The sequence below is a fragment of the Sander vitreus genome, chromosome 17 (assembly GCF_031162955.1).
Source record: "Sander vitreus isolate 19-12246 chromosome 17, sanVit1, whole genome shotgun sequence".
NCBI classification, from domain to species: Eukaryota; Metazoa; Chordata; class Actinopteri; order Perciformes; family Percidae; genus Sander; species Sander vitreus.
In genome coordinates, this window is record NC_135871.1 from 1,529,386 (window position 1) to 1,550,296 (window position 20,911).

General features: G+C 42.3%; 1 protein-coding gene across 1 annotated transcript in view; it reads right to left on the reverse strand.

The window, feature by feature from the left end:
- The window catches only part of LOC144532493 (uncharacterized), a 68,335-nt gene extending 51,606 nt beyond the window's left edge, over positions 1-16,729 (reverse strand). Inside the window, exon 1 of the mRNA XM_078273279.1 lies at positions 16,400-16,729. Within this exon, the coding sequence (XP_078129405.1) occupies positions 16,400-16,478 (79 nt within the window). The 5' untranslated portion in view covers positions 16,479-16,729. The remainder of the gene's footprint in view (positions 1-16,399) is intronic.
- Between the last annotated feature and the right edge of the window lie 4,182 nt (positions 16,730-20,911).

Sequence of the window (20,911 nt, forward strand, 5' to 3'; positions counted from 1 at the left end):
CAATGCAAACAAGTTGTGAAATGTAAAATGCTTCCAGCTGGCAGAGGCATAGAGAATCCATGGCATTATCAGTTCATAAAAAGCTTTATCTTAGATTCTTGCTGTTTTCTCCAGAACTCTCCTGCTTCACACTTATTTCTACAGATGTTTCTCAGAGGCAGAGCTGCTCAGCAGAACAACAGTTTTCCCAGATAAGTGTCAGATCATTAAAGACTGAGGGCCGGGGCATTTATATCAAGCAGCAAAAGAAATCAGTTCAAATAGAACTGCTAAAATCAAATGATTAGCTAACAGAGGGTAAGTAAATATTCATGGGGTTTAACTTTGGAGAACTTTGACATGCTAATGGTCACCAACTGCAAACTGTCAATTGAATTGTTATATGGTTATTTAAAGTAACTTTTCAATATTGTCATAAATGACCTGTAACAGCAAACAAGACTAACAGTGAAAATAACGCTGTTTTTGCATAGTTTTTATTAATGCCTCTCCCCGTTCCGATTTTTCCCACAAAGTCACAAAAGGATTTAGGAGGTAGACGGCGCAGTCACACATTCTGAGTTACAGATTTCGGTGTAACACCGGAAAACCCTGTGTTAGTGTGTCCAGCCAGGTAAAAGGTAGCAGGAGATTTGCTATATAGGCTCTCTTATTGTAAATTAATGATTTTCTGTCTGAGCAAAACATTCATCTCAACTATGTGTCCTCCCAGTAACGCTAACTCAGTAATCTACAGTGGGCAATACAGCACCGTAAAGAAAATATCTTTACAACATGCAGGTGTGGTAAAGATATTGTTTTGAGCTCTCAAATTGAGTAAGCTTATATATCTGTGTTGCACCATCCAATTTCATATGAAGCTCCTCTGCTGGAGTATAAACTGCTCCACAAAAGAAATGCAGAATGTTTTGCCGTCAGTGAAATGTGGCGATGGTACGCATATGTTTCTTGAATGAACAATGTTCCTACTGTCCTTAGAGCTAGATCTAGGGAATGTTACTATTACGTTATTTCAACAGTTAACCACAAAGTGGTTCTAGTAATATACCATAGGCTTATAAGTTATCAATAACCTTCCAAGATCAGATGAACACATTTGTGTTGAAAACCAGTCTTTGTCGTTTCTACCTCTAATTTGTATTTCGGGTGCTTTCTTAAGATTTTGGCAGGTTTACAAACAATTCTTTTAAATGAATTTTTACTTTTTGATTTACAGGTACAGTACGTACAGTATGTATGGCAAGGAGCAAACTAAAAGATAGCAGGTGCGAGAAATTGAAGTACAACTGCCACTACCACCAATATACAATATGAGTTAAATTAACTAAAGATGGTGTCTCCCAAGGTTTGACTCTACTATCAAAGTGAAGACTTCATTTAAACGTTTTGACAAGACTGTAAACCCTGAGGGGAGATAGAAAGGATTAACACCCATGTCCAGTGTCTCCTGCAGCAGTTCCTGATAATTCCTAATTGGCTGTATCAGTCAGACAGTCAGTTGTGTAATCAGTGTGTCAGGAGAGCTGCTGTAGTTCACACACAGCCTGCAGATAGAGGAATCACTGTAAGAAGGTCATGGAGACACATTGATAACATGTAGTACAGTGACTGCCATGGACTGTAGGAAGGCATAGAGAGTAAAAACAGCTTTACTAAGATATGTTTGGTATTTTCAAAATAATCTATACTACATGTAATTATGCTCAAGGCCTTTAAGTCAATCAACCTGGATTCTGTCAAGAAGTAATGCTGCAATATCTTACTATTTAAGATTAAATTTAATTGCAAATACTTACTGTACCTAATATACTTAAAATGGGCCCACTCTTACAAAGGGGGTGGTGTTTGAGAATCTGGCTATTGGGGGATATAGGGCATTGGTGGTAGTTTTCCTTCCTTCCAGGGTAATCGTGAGTTGTCCCAGGACCTGGTTGTGCCTCCAGGTGTAGCGGCATTGGGACAGACTGGTTTTGCTGCCAGTGCGGATGTGCCTTAATGTTACTGGGGTTTGGCAATAGGACATCATGGATCTTCTCCAAACGAGTTTTGGTTAAGGTACTTGGGTGTAGGAAAACATCGTAGCTGGCTCTGACGATAACACTTATTCATCTTCCTTTAATCTCCATCTCTCCAAAAGATCTTTCCAAGTGAGCTTACGATGCGCCAGGTTTTCCCAGTTAATCCAATGGCCCTGTTTGGACCGTGAGACCGCCTTTGTGCTTCTCTATGCCTCTTCTTGCTGCTGGACATCGGCTACCACTAGCTTTCTTTTCTGGGCGGATGTTGCCTTGTGCCATGTGGGTTGACTTTTCCGGAGTCTAAAACTACCTCTTCCCTGCTGCTCCTGTCCTACGATGTTTCCATGCCTGAGAGAAGATTTTGCTTGCTGTATTTCCACTTCCACCCAGTTTCCCGTCTGGGAGCAGCTGCTGGGATCATAGTGTCTTCAGGGTCATGTCTAGCCTCACTTCAGTGCATTTTTACTCTTCAGTGAGCCTAGAGACAGAGCACTGTTCTTATACAAGCCGTTACTGCTGAGGCAATGCGGAAGTCAAAGCCACTTCTTGACATATGAACTGACTATTCTCTCTAGCTTCTCAACTTTGGTAATGGGTACCTCATAGACCGTTTGAGGAAGCAGGTCTTGTCTATACTAGGCATTTCTTCCAGAAAAATGCAGAGTTTTTTTGTGATTGTTGCGGGCAAAAATGCTATGATTATGCGGGTGGAATATGCGGGATATTTATGCAATTTTATGCGATGAAATTGCAGGAAGACTGCGGTTTCATCATGGCTTCATCGCGGGGTTTGCAGCTTTTCGATGATGTTCATGTCGCGTAATTACATCACTTCATAACGTTGATTCATTATGAAATCATGCAAGCCCCGCATATTTTGCGCGGCGTATTTGAAAAAATGCGGCCCCCGCATAAATATGGGGACTTTGGCTGATTATGCATTGAATTATGAGATCGCATAATCACGTTTTTCTGGAGGGACTGACTAGGGGTTGCATGACTCTGATGTGATTAAAGTCATGTCAACATTGACTAGTCGCTGATGATGTCATTGACATTTGTCTTTTTAAATCACAGGAGGAGGAAATTCTTTGCACTCTTAATCTGTATTTTACCACCCTTTAATATCAACCTTTGTATTGGTTTTCTTAAGAAGCTTGCTTTGTGTAGCTTAGTCTTTCTAGCATTTTGCAACCTGTTCAATTTATCAGCAAGCGCTTTTGCAGTGAGCTTAACTACCTGTTTTTCAGTTTGTGCTTCAACACGCTACTCGCACTACTGGGTTTACCAGCGGTAACTTTATGCACACCAGTCCCGGTAATTAAATAACCGACACTGCGTCGCGCATATCCGTGATAGTCAATCAAAAGTTCGCCATAAACAACCACCCAAAGTCTATTGTCTGTCCTCATTGACAACCAATGCATTGGGTTTATGCCTAGTTATGTGTGCAAACAAGTTAAATTGCCATTAAGTGTTGTGCGACTCATACGTCCTACCTTGGGCTACGATGTAGACTCTCTGGTCTGCGAGTCCTCTGATGATGGATACGCTCTTTGGCTGGTTTCCAGGTTACCAAATGTTATGCTTGAAGTACCCTGCTTGGCCACTGTGCTTGGATAGATGAACGGATGGATGGATGCACCTTGTTGGTTGGTTGTTTGGTTGATTGGTAGGTAGATAAGTAGCCAATACAAAATTAATCAAATTATTGATTAATACTGCCCCAACAACCTTCACCAATTAGCTGAAACCGGGGGCAAAGTTCACACAGCACTCAAGTGACCAGAAACTGATGATATTTATCCACAGCCTCACTGTTTACTTTGGTAGATATGTGTTGCTTATTCTTCCAAACAACTCTGTTTCCCAGAAATTACCGTACTTTATATACAACCAGATTATGCTTTTTACACCGGTATTGTTTCACCTTGTAAGTCTGTGTGTGTTTGTCACCATGGCAAATTGTGGTCCCAGAGACACCTACTGTAGCTGGAACTACCACAGAGGCAGTTTTTTTTTTTTTTTGCCACTACAGATGCCTATCTCTCCTACAGCTGTTGAACATGTACTTACAAGAAGGCAGGGTGCAATTACCCTGCCAGAATATGTATAGCTGGTTTCAGCCTTTGTGTCAACGCCTGTTGATCCAGACATCTGACAACCCAGTCTCACGGCAGTTCGTGTAAATGTCACGTTATTTTTAATCTATTGATACGTGTTCACGGGCACGATTTTCTCGTTTTTTACGTGTAAATGTCATGTTATTTTCACGTGTTCACGGGCACGTTTTTTTATCGGGAGACGGCCGGGAGACGGCCGAAGAAGGACGCCCCATATGCCGGGAAGCGGCTGCGCAACAATAGCGGGATGGCGGAGGTTGGGTTTAGGAAAAACCCTACGGGGAAAGGGCACCTCACGCTCCGGGAGACGGCCGATGCTTTTCATTGGGTCGTTGTTAAGGAATAGTACTCATTGTGCTTTCTAATCCCCCTGAAGTTTCAGTTTACAACCTGTGACCTGGACTCCCCTGTACCAAAGAGATCAAACAGTGACTCGCAAGGCAGCCTGGAATCTTCATAATGTACCTTAACAAATGTATTAATAGATCTAAAGCAGGTGTTGGAGCAAAATGCTAAAAAGAGATGTAGGTCAGCTGCTATATCATGTCTCAGCCAGATATGAAACAGATAGGATGTTTTTGTTTCTGTCAAACCTAAACTTTATTTAGGAATTTATTTCTCAACAGGAAAAGTATAGTTAGTAGGAGTTAGTTAAAAGCAACCAGTCTCTCTCTTTACCTCAAATTAAAAATGATATTCTATTCTGTTCAATACTGACTCATTTGCATTGCTCAGTTTACTTACTTAACGTTTTAAAGTTAACAGCAATTAGCTGAGTTTGATGGGAATATCAGTTATACAGCTACTGTATGTGGTCATAAACCAAAGTATTGGACACATTCAAATTTGCCAAATTCCATGACAATCGATCCAACACTTTCCAAGACATTTTACTCAAAACCCAAAAAGTCAATCTCATGTTGCTAGATGAAAAGTCAGAGGGTTACCAAAGTCAGAGCCAGAATGTTAGAGCCAGATTTCATGGCAATCCACTGAATAGTTGTTGAGATATTTCAGGTGTTGACATATTTAAGTCTTAACCAAAGTGGTGACCAACCGACCGGTGGACTGACATTATAATGCGAGGAAACCAACAGCATGGTTAAAAAGAAGAATCGCAGATCTATGTTAGAACTCAATTCATGGGGATTGGACTGTATTAGCTAGCCATGGCCAAATGAAGCTTCGTGAAGCATTTTCTGAGCCCACTAGATGGCGCTCTCTGTTCAACAAAGGGTTGAGAATACACTAAATGTAGGCCTTTCTCTTAAAACCAAGAGCGCCATTTAGTGGGCTCAGAAAATAAAGAAAATGGTTCACAAAGCTTTATTTGGCCATCACTAGTATTAGCTGCAGCTCTGTAGGAGTCTTCCGTGCTGTCTCTGTGTCCAAGTTATTTTTTTCTCAAATCCCAGCTTAAGCCAATCTATTTTCAGCGACTGAACAGGAATGTGGAAATTGAAAAAAAAAACATCAAATGAGAATGTTTAAAGCTCTGAAATGAATTAATCAACTTATATAAAACAGGTAGCTCAAATCAAGCAATCTGATTGGTTCACCACCCTCTTCTCTTTATGTTTTAGAATGACTATGATGTCTTATTCCTTTGCACAATAAGTATCACTCCGTGTCTGAGGAAAATGTGAGACTAACGAACTGATAGCTGGTGTAACGGAGGGAAGCCGTTCATCTGCACACACTGCCAGGACACAGAGCAGCAAAGTATCCCTTTAAGTGTACGCAGAAAACAGGAGTTGCTGTTCTATCGCTGCCTCCATCAGTTAGTTGCTGGTCTACGGTTGTCTCGATCGATTAGCTAGTTTGGGTTATTGTGTGCCTTTCTTTAGCGTTGAGCAAAAGAAATGGCCTGTGCTAGCTGCTAGTGTAGGCTAACGTTACCGGCGCTGCGTTTCATAGCAACAGCTTTGGTATGCCGGCCAAGGAGGGCCTATTTTATTGTGAACATGATTATTTAATGAAAATTGTAAATGACTATAACTTTCATATGGCTATAATTGGTGACATTTTATGAGACAAATAGCTCACTTTATTCCGTGATATGTTTTATATTATTATATATTATATCACAGCTTAGGGGGGTTGTTCGTCCCGAACCGAAGCGTAAGCTACTGCTTTAAATAAATTCTAGCACAAGCAGGATAACAAATCTGGAAATCAAACATTAGACATTGGTTTTCACTTAACTTGCCACCTCCATTCTCACCTTTTTGTTTTCTTATATATTTTGTCAGTGCCTGTCTGTTTCTGTGAATTACCAGCAGAAAATAAGACTTTAATTACACACTGAAGTCATCCAGCCAATTCAGCTGAGTAATCCTACTTACTTGCTATTGTGATACAATCCTCCCGTACACAACCACCATCAGCCTGAAAGGTGTTGAAGGCCTGAACCAGCTGTTCTCATCCCTCCCAAACACCACAAACAGATATTCTGTCCTGTAATTGTCTACACGGGCTGACTCAGCCTATTTCCAGTCTCTGCGCTTGACTAAAATTCACAACATATAATTAGAGACAGTCCACCTCCCCTTCCCCCACCCCAGACTCATCCTAAAGCCTCTTTTTCGAAATGTCCTTCAGCCATTTCCCATCATATTCATTTCACATTCCACCGCAGTGCTAGCATTGTCATTCAAGTGAGTCCCATTACAAAGTCAGAGTTTTCAGGATTTAAGGTGCTAAATTAGAATAAGTGGATTGCCCTGTTGCCCTCTCTGATGGACACCATGAGAACAAAGCTCTGAGCTGCTTGGAAAGCTGGAGGGAAAATCACAGCCTGAATCCAGGGGTTAGCACAGGCCAGCGGGTGTTGGGAGTCAAAAAACAGACTTCTGCAGCCCAGCCTCATCTCTGCTTGAGGCTATACACTAGAGGACCCTAGCAGAACGCACTCAAATCTCTTCCCAAACTGTCGGCGTTTGAGGTGCATTGTAATGGAGGCGCCAGGTTTTGTCAAGAAAGAACAATGTGTAAAAAAGACGATGTCTTTCCGCTGCATCAGTTTTGATACTTTTGATTTTGACCAAATCTCAATAAGAGAAGTCCAAAGATGAGTTTACTGCAAGAACATAAGAAGTGGAGAACCACATTGATGTGAAGAAATCTTAATGAAATACAACAGTACATACAAATTCCATCAAGTATCGACTGACATTCATCACATCTGAGGGGCGAAACCACTGTGGAGGGGCCTCAGACTGACCAATAGATGACGGCTCCAAAACACCACAAGTCACTCATTTAAATTACTTAATTAATTACCTCAAATGAAGCCTAAATACATCGGGCACATTTTTTGCTTCCAAGCAGATAGCCCATGCCCTTTTTACTTATTGTGCATCAAAGTATTCCATGATCTTAAAGGAATTTGTTCAACATTTTGGGAAACATAAGAAGATCATGTATGTGTGTTAAATATTGAGCAGAGTAAGGACAAGGTTAGCTTTTGGCGTTTTTCCGTTACATGGTACCTGCTCGACTCGCCTCGACTCTACTCGCCCTTTTTTGGTTTTCCAAAATGATAAAAAGTACCTGGTACCTGCTAACAGGTACTTTTTATAGTATCACCTCCGTGGCGGTTCCAAGCGAGCTGAGGTGATACCAAAAGGTGACCTGAAAACCTGCAGACTACTGATTGGTCGGAGAGAATCGTCACTAATCACTGCGTCATCATTGCTAGCGACAGATGGGGGGGTGTCCTGAACAAACCCCCCATTTTGAAATAGTTGGTCCAGCGGTGTTTTTTTTGCTGCCTCCAGTTTCTTTAGAAACTAAATGTGTCTTCTGGCAAACAGCCACATGCCGAGAATCAAAAACAACACACCTTCCACGTTCTGTGTGTGTGTGAGGCGGTACTAACTCTGCAATGGGAAATGGAGGACGGGGCACTGCGGTCGAGTCGAGCCGAGCAGAGCTGGTACTAGCAGTGGGTAAGCGCCATTAGTTCAGCATAAAGACTGGAAGCAGGGGGAAACAGCTACCCTGTCTCTGTCCAAAGTGAAAAAAACATACACCTCCCAACACCTCTAAGTCTCACTAATTAGCACGCTGTATCTCACTGGTTAAATACAAACATCCATCCATCTTCGTCTGCTTATCCGGGGTCTTGCTCCAGCAAGGGGACCCCAAACTTCCTTTTCCCGAGGAAATACAAACAGAAACGAAAAAATAACAATTTACCTAACGGAACTACATGTATTTCTTTAAAGTAGAGAGGTTGGGACCTGGATTACATCACAAACTATTTTACTACAAACTCATTTATATTACCCCTTGAAGTACAGTATGTTCAAGGGATAACGTTGAGGCGTCACCTTCTGCAGCTGGTCTGTATCGTCTGGCTGCCGTTTAATGCAGAAGATAGATTTTCGAGAGGTATCCTAAGATTTCGGGAGGCTTTTTGAGGCACTGCATGCAGGCACGTGTAAGCCCTCGGGCCTCTCAGATTCTGAACACAGGAGGTCATAAACAGGCTGTGACAAGACGGTTATTTTTACAGCCCAGGTGGGTTATGGGTATGTCAGCCCCCTGTTAGCACTCTGGGTGGTCATTGGTCAAGACTGACCGCTGATCTGACAAAAACAGGTTTGAGTGGAGGAGCAAAATTCACTTTGCATTCTGTTTGAAAACAGAGTAAGAATTCTGCTGACAAATACAGTTTTTTTATAGCTAAAGTCAATACTAGGTATAGACTGATTATCGGCCCTGACAGATTATCGGGCCGTTTTCTGGCAGTTTATAAAGTGAATGAATTAAAAAGTGTTCTACTTTGGCTCTGCTACAGCTCTGTGTTTGTCCCTCTGCTTCGGTTTCTCTCACCACTGAGTCTGACTTAATGCCCCCCCCCACAACACTATCTGACTATCTTTAATTGGGTGTTATGTTGAAAGTTTCTCATTTATTAAATAATTGCTTAAATAATTTTTAAAAAAGTTTTGTGTTGGAGTTTGTAACATTCCAAAATCTTAATTTTGACTTAAAGATTTTCATCTTCACTGTAAATGCATATCTGTTCCAAATATTGGTTTCATTAACTATAGTCTATATCCTTGACGTAATACTTCCGGGATTGCTCCAGTGCCGCAGGAAATTCAGCCGAATGCATGAATTTTTTGTTACCTTCCTCTTCCTTTGTGTTGGCGTTCTAACCTCTGCTGGATTTGTGAGGACTATGGTTAAGCACCGCCCAATCAGAATCAGAATCAGAAACACTTTAATAATCCCAGGGGGAAATTATTTAAGACCATTGTGATTGGTTTAAAGAAATGCCATTAAACCAGAGCACGTTTTCCTCCCATCCCCGAATGCTATGTGGAGTAGCCAGACCCTCCTCCTTCAGCGCGCTTTGAAGGAGGGTCTGGCAAAGCGAGACTACATTAACTACTAATACTTGGTATCGGTATCAGCCTTGAAAAACCATCGGCCGATCCCTAGTCAATACCTGTCAAATGAACCCTGTTAGGAAAATGCAACTCTAAATGAAATGAACCGAGGTAGCATGTTAAATGTAGTTTTATCTTTGAAATGAAATTTCAGACTATAACACCACTGGTAAGGACAAAGCCCTGAGTCCAAAGCAGCATTTCTTTCACGTGCCCTATAAGGAGCTTGAACAAGTGACGTAAAGCAGATTTGTGATGACCACTGCAGCCCCCAAAGCTATCCCATGGTACCATCCTCTAAACCCAGGAGAACCGGTACATCTCTGGACTCATCTCTCAACACGAGGCACAGCAGCGATGCCTGCTCTGTTTCCCACTGCTCTGTTGGTCGTGGCGTCATCAACCTTAGGGATGATACCCAGACTCCCTCTCTTTATCAAAGTTAACAGGAGAGGGGGGGGGGGGCAGAAACCATTAAGATAAGGCAAGAATGTGCAGGAGCACTGTAACTTTAGTCAAATCTCCTGCAGCTTAGTACCTCTGACAAATTAAAGTTAGACTTCCCATCCCTCAAAACATACAGGACATAGGGGTTTAAGCAGCCAGTTTCATAGTTCATAGTTTTTTCAATGAGACATTTAGCAAGGCTCGTATACACACAAAACACTTTCAAGGTGCTTTCACATCAAACATGTTTGGGGACATTTTCTGAAACTCTAGAGCTCTTACTAGTTCAGTTTATTGCACTTAGTTAAGTGTGAAAAAATGTTCAAGATTGCAAAGGTTTAAGGGTACAAAGAGAGAGAGTGAAACATCTCCAGCAGTTCCTCATGCTTTATAAGCGAAGCATAAAAAAACGGTCAGAATCAGTGGTGTGGTTAAGTCCTGCATTTAGCATTTTACTAAAGAAAACCAAAAAAAAAAAGTACTCATTGTGTCTACAATTCCCACAAAACACTGCAGGGTGTGAGATATGTCATTGAAACAGTTGCTTTCCCCCTTATCCATGATATTCATTCAAGCTCGCTTCCAATGTCATCTTCTAATGCACAGGTGTCAAACTCAAGGTCTGTGGGCCGAATCTGGCCCCTTCGTAGATTTTGATCCGGCATGCAAATCAATTTATAGGTTCACAATACATTTCCGGCCGCCTAGCTGTGCGCCAAACCAAAAAGACGAGAATCTGTTTTTCAAACTGCAATTACGCGAATTTGGCAGATTTGTCGACTTTGAGACTTTTAACTCACAGAACCGGTGAGTTTTCATATGCAGGCTGTGAAACAGGTTGCTGTGAGTCGGCTGTGTGGTCGCCTGCTTTTGATTTGCTAAACTCTATGATGGCTAAGGAATTTTTTGCTGACTTTTTTAAGGCTATGTGTGGAATAAGGACATGCAATAATACAGTCAGATGTTTGACTTTTTCGCTGAAATAAAAGCATGTCATGTCAATAAACTTTACATGTCTGGCCCTTAATGTGATTCTTATTTTCCAGTGTGGCCCGTAATGAAACTGAGTTTGACACCGCTGTTCTAATGTAATCTTTTAACTGTTAAGTTGTAACATCTGCTGTCTAAAACACCTCCACACTAGGGGTGTAATGCAAAGTTGTATCTGTATAAAATAAAAATAGTGTGTAGTGTATTCAGAACAAACACCATGAACTACTTCCTCAACCCTACTCTTCTTAGTACATGTGTCACACATACCATAAGTACTACTTTACTAACCTCCTCTCTACGTTGTAATCCTGTCTTTTAAAGAATTCCACTAAAGAATTTTTCAGGTACTTGTCACCAAATGGTGATAAGAGAGGGCAGTTTTGTGGATGGTCATTTATTTAAACCTTTCTGGTTTCTTTCCACACTTTTCTGCAGTCTCATGAAACAAAGAACATCAGACTTCAACCAGTGATGTTATCTTACAGTTTGGAGAAAAATAGTATTATTTCATACGTCTTCAGCTCCCCAGACAACCTCCCGCTCCCTCCTGAACCTAAACAGCGACACTGTACACAATGTTAGTGTTATCTTAACAATGGCCCTCTTCTTCCTACTCTGAGTAACATGGCAACAATGTGACTGCTGTCAAGCAGAGCGTAGGGGCTCCCTCACAGCCACAACAATGAGCAGATTTATCATCCCTCCCACAACGAAACGGCCAGAGGATTTGCTGCTCGGCAGGTGTGGTGGCTCGTACTGTAAATAAGCTGACAGTGATATCGGAATGAGGCTCGCACATGGAATGCAAAGAAACCTGATGCCAAGTTTAGAAAAGGGATCAGGGATGAGAATGAGAACTCTCAGTGTAGTGATGGTTTCGATTTTGTCTTGGAGCGCAATGCATTCTCATCAACGGGTTCGTATAATGACGTACTCACGCTTATGCACAACAATCCGCATGATATCTTACACGAAATTACTGCGACAAGTCAAGTATAGCTACAAAAAGGTGGCTGTAATGCAGATATCGGTCACCGTGAGATGATGGTCCTGACACGTTGTGACAATGTTGTCAGACAGAGTGAGCACCAGTGTACTCTGCAACTGGAAGGACTGGATGAAATGTGTTGAAAACGGTCTCCACTGATAAATAACACACTGGCTAACTTGGTCCAAATTTCTGAACCACCCCTTTAATCTGAGTCTGTCAGCGGTAAAAAAAGCACTTCTGTGAAGGTAAGTACAAGCTGGACAATTGTCCTATTAACTTACATTGTAGGTTGTTTCTCCGCTGCCAACTGCAGAGATCTCGCTCAATGTCAAAGATTGTTGTTCCCATCACATTTAGACACAAAAACATAGGAACATAGGGTCCAGGTTGAAAAGAAACGGTACTTACCCTTTAAGTTTAGCCAACTGTGTGTAAAACTGTGACGTGACCGTTAAGTTTAGGCACAAAAAGTCAGGGGCGTAGCACAAAATTCTGGGCCCTGTAAAAAGGCATTGTCTATGGGCCCCTCCCCGCATACACAGCTATTCATTCTAGCATATTTTTGGGCCCTCCTCACATGAGGGCCCTGGGTACTCAGTCCCCTTTTTCCCCCCAGTCCGACGCCCCTGCAAAAAGTTAAAATTAAAGTAAATTGGGTTAAAACTCAAAGCCCACCCACCCATTTCCTTGGTGAAAGTCTTGTGTTCAGTGGCAGTTCTAGATGGGGGGGTGGGAGGGGGCAGTGCCACCATCATATTTAGCCTCGATCCCCCTCTGGGCCCCTAACTGTGGCAAATATTTTTATTACCATTTTATCCCCAAAGACGGGGATATTATTCTGTGCAGTGATAAATAAAATGTAGGTTAACACTGAATGGGTATTTTTTTGTTCATTGTTATATGTGTATCTAGTCTTTTGTAGAACCAAACCTATGGAGGGTTGGTGGTATGTAACACTTGTGCTTTATATATGTGGTACCCCTAAAATGGCATGTGGCCCCATCCTGGCCCCTCCATTTAAAATGGTCTTTATCATCCCTCCCACAACGAAACGGCCAGAGGATTTGCTGTTCGGCAGGTATGGAGGCTGGTACTGTAAATCAGCTGACAGTGATATCTGAACGAGGCTTGCACATGGAATGCAGAGCAACATGATGTCAAGTATAGAAAAGAGAACAGGGATGAGAATGAGAACTCTCAGTGTAGTGGTTTTGATTGTGTCTTGGAGCGTCACATAGGGAGAGATTTCACACGCTCAACACAGATGAACACTGCTTAACATACTGTTGAATATGTCATAGCAACACTCGTCCAAAACATGTGCTGTTATATAGAATTTAAAGCTCATCCCATAAAGCTCCACTTACTAGTATATTTATATTTGCAATGGATCAACTCGGAGTAAAGAAACCAGAGAAAATCCTCAACTGTGCTGTTCCCCTCATCTCTTTGGAGCTCTTTTAGCTCGCTGTTTTTGGTTTTTACGGACCACAGCCCCAAGTGGTAACAAAAGGACCTATGCAGCTTTAAAGCTGGAATATTTCTATGTTCACCGTGAATCATATGACTACTGTACATGTAGGTTATGTGAAAGGTTTTGATCGCAATGCTAAACCCACAGAGAATTATCACCAAACCTTCAGTTTAACAAAGCTTTTAACCTCTCTTTAGCTAAATGTTTTGGTTTAAATGTTTCCCTATCACAGAAATAGTGCACTATATATATAGTGTGTTCGCCATTTTGTATTAGTATTCTCCGCGGTTAATTTCATTGACTATCTGGGCTGCATCTCATGTCACTTATTTGTTAGCTCCTCGACTCCTCGGTCCTCAGCTGAACCGGAGGTTGTTCTGTCCCTCCTCGGTGAAGGCTCAAAAGAGAGCGTGCCTATGTTCCCACAGTCCTATGTTCCCACAGCCCTATGGTCCCACAGCCCTATGTTCCCACAGCCCTATGTTCCCACAGCCCAATGGGCCCACAGCCCTATGTTTCCACAGCCCTATGTTCCCACAGCCCTATGTTCCTACAGCCCTATGTTCCACAGCCCTATGTTCCCACAGCCCTATGTTCCCACAGCCCTATGTTCCCACAACCCTATGTTCCCACGGCCCAATGGTCCCACAGCCCTATGTTCCACAGCCCTATGTTTCCACAGCCCTATGTTCCCACAGCCCTATGTTCCCACAGCCCTATGTTCCCACAGCCCTATGTTCCCACAGCCCTATGGTCCCACAGCCCTATGTTCCCACAGTCCTATATTCCCACAGCCCAATGGTCCCACAGCCCTATGTTACCACAGTCCTATGTTCCACATCCCTATGTTCCCACAGCCCAATGTTCCCACAGCCCTATGTTCTCACAGCCCTATGTTCCCACAGCCCTATGTTCCACAGCCCTATGTTCCCACAGCCCTATGTTCCCACAGCCCTATGTTCCCACAGTCCTATGTTCCACAGCCCTATGGTCCCACAGCCCTATGTTCCCACAGCCCTATGTTCCCACAGCCCAATGGGCCCACAGCCCTATGTTTCCACAGCCCTATGTTCCCACAGCCCTATGTTCCCACAGCCCTATGTTCCACAGCCCTATGGTCCCACAGCCCTATGTTCCCACAGCCCTATGTTCCCACAGTCCTATGTTCCACAGCCCTATGGTCCCACAGCCCTATGTTCCCACAGCCCTATGTTCCCACAGCCCTATGTTCCCACAGCCCTATGTTCCCACATTTCTAAGATTTTTTTCAAAATTAGGCTATGTTCCTACATTTCCTTTTTCATAAATTTGTATCAGATTTCATCCCCCTTTCTCCCAATTTGGTAGCGAATTACACCCAACCTATTATTCAGTAGCAATGGACTACAGATGGAATGTAACCCTAACCCTAACATAGGGCCTACTTTTAAGAAAAATCTTAAAAATGTGGGAACATGTCGCTCTAAATGCTTGCTCTTGGGGGAATAACTAGAATTGTTGGGTCCTAGAGTGTGGTCTAGACCTACTCTATCTGTAAAGTGTCTTGAGATAACTCTTGTTATGATTTGATACTATAAATAAAATGAATTGAATTGAATTGAATAAGGCTGTGGGAGTATAGGGCTGACCACGCTCAAAGCTCTTCTTTCTGCCCCGAGGAGCAAGCAAAGAGGGGGGATAATCACCTTCTGCCTCCAAGTGTCCAAAACAATTAATGCAACTTTAAAATCTAATAAAGTATTTATGTCAGGATGAATCACACAATCAGAAAAATATATATTAGAGGAACATATGATCAAATTGTTGCAATTATTGCATTGTTGTATGAATTGTCCTTTGAAAGCTGCTATTCTATTTTGTTCTCCCGTTACAGTAGACACATGGAGGGGGGGGGGTAGGCCTACATGAGTTCTGTGTTTTGTTGGGGCAACCAGAAGCAGACACACTTACAGCTCTCAGTTTTTTTAATTAAAAGCACTGCTTTAAGTTAAATTAAAAGTTCTACGATAAGCAGCCAGAAAAGATGAAGAACTAAGTCTTAAAAGTTCCTCCTGAATCTTTATTGCCCTTTAGAAAGAAAAATCCTGTCTGGAAATCCAATTAAACTCTTATAAAAACCAACTGAGTCATATGATGCAGCTGCTTTTTTTTATTTATTTAAACATCTACAGATTTGCTTCACATCACAGTGCCCCTGTAGACCCACAGCTAAGGCAGTTCTCAAAGTGTTTCACACTCCTGCTCAATTAAAAAGTCAGCAGAACAGAGACCCTCAGAGTGTGACTCATCCCTCCATTTCAACAAATCCCCCTCATCAGAGAGAGATCAGATGGAAAACCTGTGACTCAAGTCACTGCTGCATCTTATTCAACCAACATGGCTAGTAGATTTTATTTTTTTAACTACCCAATCAGATTTTCCACTGGTCAAATATTTTCCAAGGAAAATAAACCAGACTATGAGTGCCGCTGAATACATTGTAAGCATCCATGTTGTTTGAAATTGTTTTTATTTGGGTTGATGGCAGCTATACAGTACATTAAAGCCTTCTCCGGTTCAGCGTAGCTCGTAATTGATCACGCACGCATCACGCAATCACAACACAGGGTTGATGGGAAATGTAGGATTAGTACTACAAGCAGTGTTGCCAGATAAAGATTACGTTTCCAAGCCAAACACACACACAAAACCGCCCAAATTTCTTGGCGGAAAACAGACCAATCTGGAAACATTTCTGCAGCCGGCCGATTCAAACAGACGCAGGGTTATTTGCTCCATTCATCACCTGCCAAATTGGCTAGTAACTTTACAATGTTACCCGCATTTGGCGGGTTGCCGGTTGTCAATTTAAAGCCCTGATCTCATCTCTCTGGAGACACGAGCTGGTGGGGAAGATTAACCCACTCATAATGCCATGGACAGACATGGGAGAAGACAGAAGGTGACTGTACCTTTCCTCCAAGGAGCCAGGATGGAGAATGACTTCTGCCAGCTGATGACCAGCCCGGCCTTTTTCCTCTTCACACTCATGTTCCTGTTACAATCCCTGAGGTCTGAGGACAATTCAAATGTGGCGAGTTTGAAAAAATAAAATAGAACACTTCCTCAGAGATTCCTCATCATGTTTTTCAAGAGGTTGCCTTGACGTTTCACTGGTGGACAAGGCGTCTGTTGGAGGATTCAGAGTGGAGGTTGTCCTGGAGCAGGGTCATGATACCTGTGTTTCCTCGCCTGCTGGACGGCCTGAGCGCTTGTGTGTGAGTGTGTGTGAGAGCTCCAGCTGACAAGTAAAGTAAAGGGGGCTGGGCTCCACTCAGAGCAATGACAGCAGGAGGAGGAGGAGGAGCTGCCAGAGCTGGGAAAGAGGTGGAGGAGGACTGAGATTTACACTCAGCCTGAAGGCGAACAGGGAGCGACCAGAGCAGGAGGAAAAGTTAGAATGGATTAAGAGGGAGGAGGCTGATGTTTCACTGAGATTTATATTCACTTCAAACTTTAGATAGTCACAGTGAATTACACTTATGAGCCACTTAAAAGCTCCACAAAACACATGTTCTCAAGTCGACTATACACAGCAACATTAGAACACAGTTGGTGTTGGTATAGTAACAACTATTTTATTGTTACTGTTAAATATTTCAAACCAACCACAGTGGTTTTTACAGAACAGTTGGGGCTAAGGGTTCATTTATAGACCTGTCATTAGTTTTAATAGGAATATAGTTTGCAAGCCATTTGTCAATAACAGTTAACACAGCTATCCTGACAAGGGATAGGCCGAATATCAGCCCTGGCAAAAATTTCTGTCTGGCTCTTAGAGTCTTGCCTGACACTTCACATCAGTAAAACTGCCTGTATTTATTTTTATAATAGAAAAAATGGCCAGATATCATTGATAAGGGGGAAAGGATCCAGACTGTGTCACATTTTAAATAGATGGGAATAACTTGACGCACAACTGGCCTTTAAGAAACATGTGAAACAGGTGTCAAATTGAGGAGCTTTAGATACATTAGAAACCAGCTCCCCTTACATGCAGCGAAACTTTATATGCACTTAATAATTCTTTCACACATATACCGTATCACAAGCTGGTCACAAGCATGAAAAACAACACATGGTCCACTGCACTTTATAAACAAAACGCTCAAGGCATTGGACAAAAAGCCATCAAGTTATCGCCACTGGAACATCGTTCAAAGACATAACCTCATGACCTTTGACGGTCTTGTGTTTCGTGCTGATGTTACTCTAGTCTAGAAAGTAATCAAGAGGTGTGCAGTACATCACAGATCTACTGAGTTTGGCAGGCAGTCTTCTCTGTTAAACGTGCGGTATACTCACCGTTCCCGACCTGTCGCGCGCCAGTGTGACGTCATGGGAGCTCCGTAACTATTTATACTCTATTTATATGGTCGCGACACTAGTTGCAGTCTTCTTCTGAACAGAAGTGTCGTAACTGAGGAAAGCCTACCGACTTTGCTATTTCTACGGACTAGAAGAAGAAGAAAAAGGTAAACAACGGCAGAACTGGCAGCAGCATTGACGTCAATGCTTCGATTTGATTGGATGACCTACTTGGTGGGATCAAGCCTTTCATTCACCATAAAAGAACTCAACCCAGTAAGTTTACAAGAGAGACCTGCAGTCACTCTGAGAGTCCTGGCATCTGGTTGTCCTCGAACTCCTCCATGCTTCCTGTTTCTGCTTTGTCGCGCGCCGCTGAAAAAAATAGATAAAATAAAAAATGGTACTTAAAAACTAATACTTAAAATCCTGGCACGCCAGCGAGATCTACGTCATTTTGACGTCACATTAACGCTTGACAGGTCAGGAACGGCGACTGTAAAGAGGCCCTTAAGGTGTGTGTCCATTGTCAGCGTCATTTCCCCGCTTCCCATTCATTTCTAGCGGAGCAGCCGTGCAATGCATTCTGGTAGCGTCACAGGGACTTTAGAGAAACGGGGCGTTGAGTCGCCCGCTCCTCATTTGCATAAAGTTGGCAAGTTTAATCCAGCCAACTTTATGCAAATGAGGAGCGGCCGGCTCGGCTCGCCGCCTCTCAAAAGCTGAAATCTTTTAAACTCAGCTTTGTCGATCTGAAATGAAGACAGATTCAGCAACTGCACGGCCTATTTCTCGCTTAAAATGTTTCAGAAACATGTTTCGGTGAACTATTTTTGTAAAATACGAGATCGTGTTCCGAACGAGTCGCCATTATGGTCGGTTTTGAAATTCGGGAGCAGCCAGCCCCACATGACGCGTTCGTCCAATCAGCTCCAGCCATTGCGGTTGTAGGAGGGCGGAGACTGTTTTCTTTGCTTTTCAGTGGTCAGTGAAGAGAAACTGGTGGCGAGCTCACTAGCATGCACTCCTGGGAAGCGGAGCAACCAGAAAACATTGCCCATATAGACACGCACTATCAAAGCCACAAAGTATTGGAACTTGGAACCAAGCGAGATCAGAGAATACATGTAGCAAGCTTAGCTACAGCAACATGGCAAAAATAGTTTTCTACACCGTGAGCTATTTTTTTATACATCCATGTACACAACATAGTCTGTGTTTGGCGGTGGCATCAGTGATCCTCAACAGTTTTATTTCAGAGTGCAGCAGAAAGCTCTGTTGTGTTTGAGCTTCAGAAATGCTCACGTTAAGCTACTGAAAAGCTATTTGATTCAATAGTTCAGTTCAACTTAACTAGTTACTGCCAAACAGTGGTGTAGTCTACGTGATACGCAGGTATACGCAGTATACTCACTAAGAAAGCTCCAGGATTTCCATACACCCACTTAAAAATGCCCAATGACACGCAACATACTTTCCATTTTATTTTTGATATAATTTATATTGTTGTCTGTGTTTTTCTTCTTCGCATAAATAATTTCCATTGTAAATTGGTACATAAAAGTGTATCTGAATGCAGGAAATTAAGTCTTTGATGCTTAAAATAACCCTGGGGGAGGACAACCAGACCCCCCACTATGATATGCCCCCCCCAAAGGCAGATTCTGGCCCATATATATAGGCTAATATATTTATATACAGTACAGTATACCCACTACAATACATTAGACTACACCACTGCTGCCAAACACAGCTTGTAATGCAAGTGTGCCAGGTTCAACCAGTTAGCATAATATCAAACCGGTTTAGCCTTGTCCAGACTGGTGAAACTGGAAATCAACCCATCTCTACAGCTGAAGCTGATGGGAATGTCATCAGTTTTGGTAGGTGTGGTCATTGCACCAAGGGAAATCTGGACCTGGTGGAGATGCTCGAGGGAAAGTCAGGGGATCACCAAAAATATTAGCATGCATCCTCTGGGAACCATGAATGTCAAATTTTGTCCAGCCAATTTTTACACATTAAAAACACTGTTAATACAGTGGCTGATTTAATACCTGCTGTGTGTGAAACATTATTTTATTATTTTGCTCACGAGAACAAACAATAAATCTGGGGGATACATTTAATTGAATTTTGATGCATAATTATAAAACCTGTTAACAGGGGATCTATAGAATGAAAAACATGAAGTCTTTTTCATTACATTTCAAAGTTTAAAGGACCATCATCTTATAACTTACATCATTTTAGAGTTATTTGCTCTATATGTGTCTAATCTGAACAGAGGTTATCAGCCAAAACAGTATTCTGTTTATATATTTCAGTTTATATAAAACTGTATTCTAGGAGTTAAAAATGTGGATGACAGCTGAGATGAGATGAGGTGGGTTTGCCTTCAGCTAAATCCCTTGCATAAATATGGACTGTATCACCTGAGTTTAGCAGAGAGCTTTTCCTTCAATCTCCACCAAGTGTCCGTGTAGGAAATGACTGAGAGGCCATTGATATTTCAGTTCTGAAACCGGGCGAGAGGGAAGTGAGCAACGCTGTCTTTCATTATAAAGTCTCACAAGCCAGGAAATACCAAAGTATGGATCAGATGATGTGATAAAGATTTCACGAGAATGACATTTTATTACAGTGACTCACTGTTTCTCTGAACAGCTTTCTTCCACCAGTGGACTGTATTGTATTTCTATGAGTGATGTTATTTGAATATCACATTCCTTCCCAATATTGACCCGTTTCTGGATCACCTTGCCTGGCATTTTTGGAACATTATTCCTTTGTTTTTCTTTAACTAACTAGAAAAACAAAGCCAAGTCATGGAATTCAGCCACACCCACATACTGCTCTCAGCTATATGACCTCCCCCCCCCTTCTGTCTCCATGCCTGATGTCTCTTCAGCAAACAACAGTAATTCAAATCCCATATAGGACATGTTCATGTTAATGGTCAACTATTATTTCTATCCTTTTTCAATGTGTGTGTGTGTGTGTGTGTGTGTGTGTGTGTGTGTGTGTGTGTGTGTGTGTGTGTGTGTGTGTGTGTGTGAGTGAGTGAGAGAGTGTGTGCGTTGAGTGTTGACAGAACCTACAGCCCTTGATCTCAA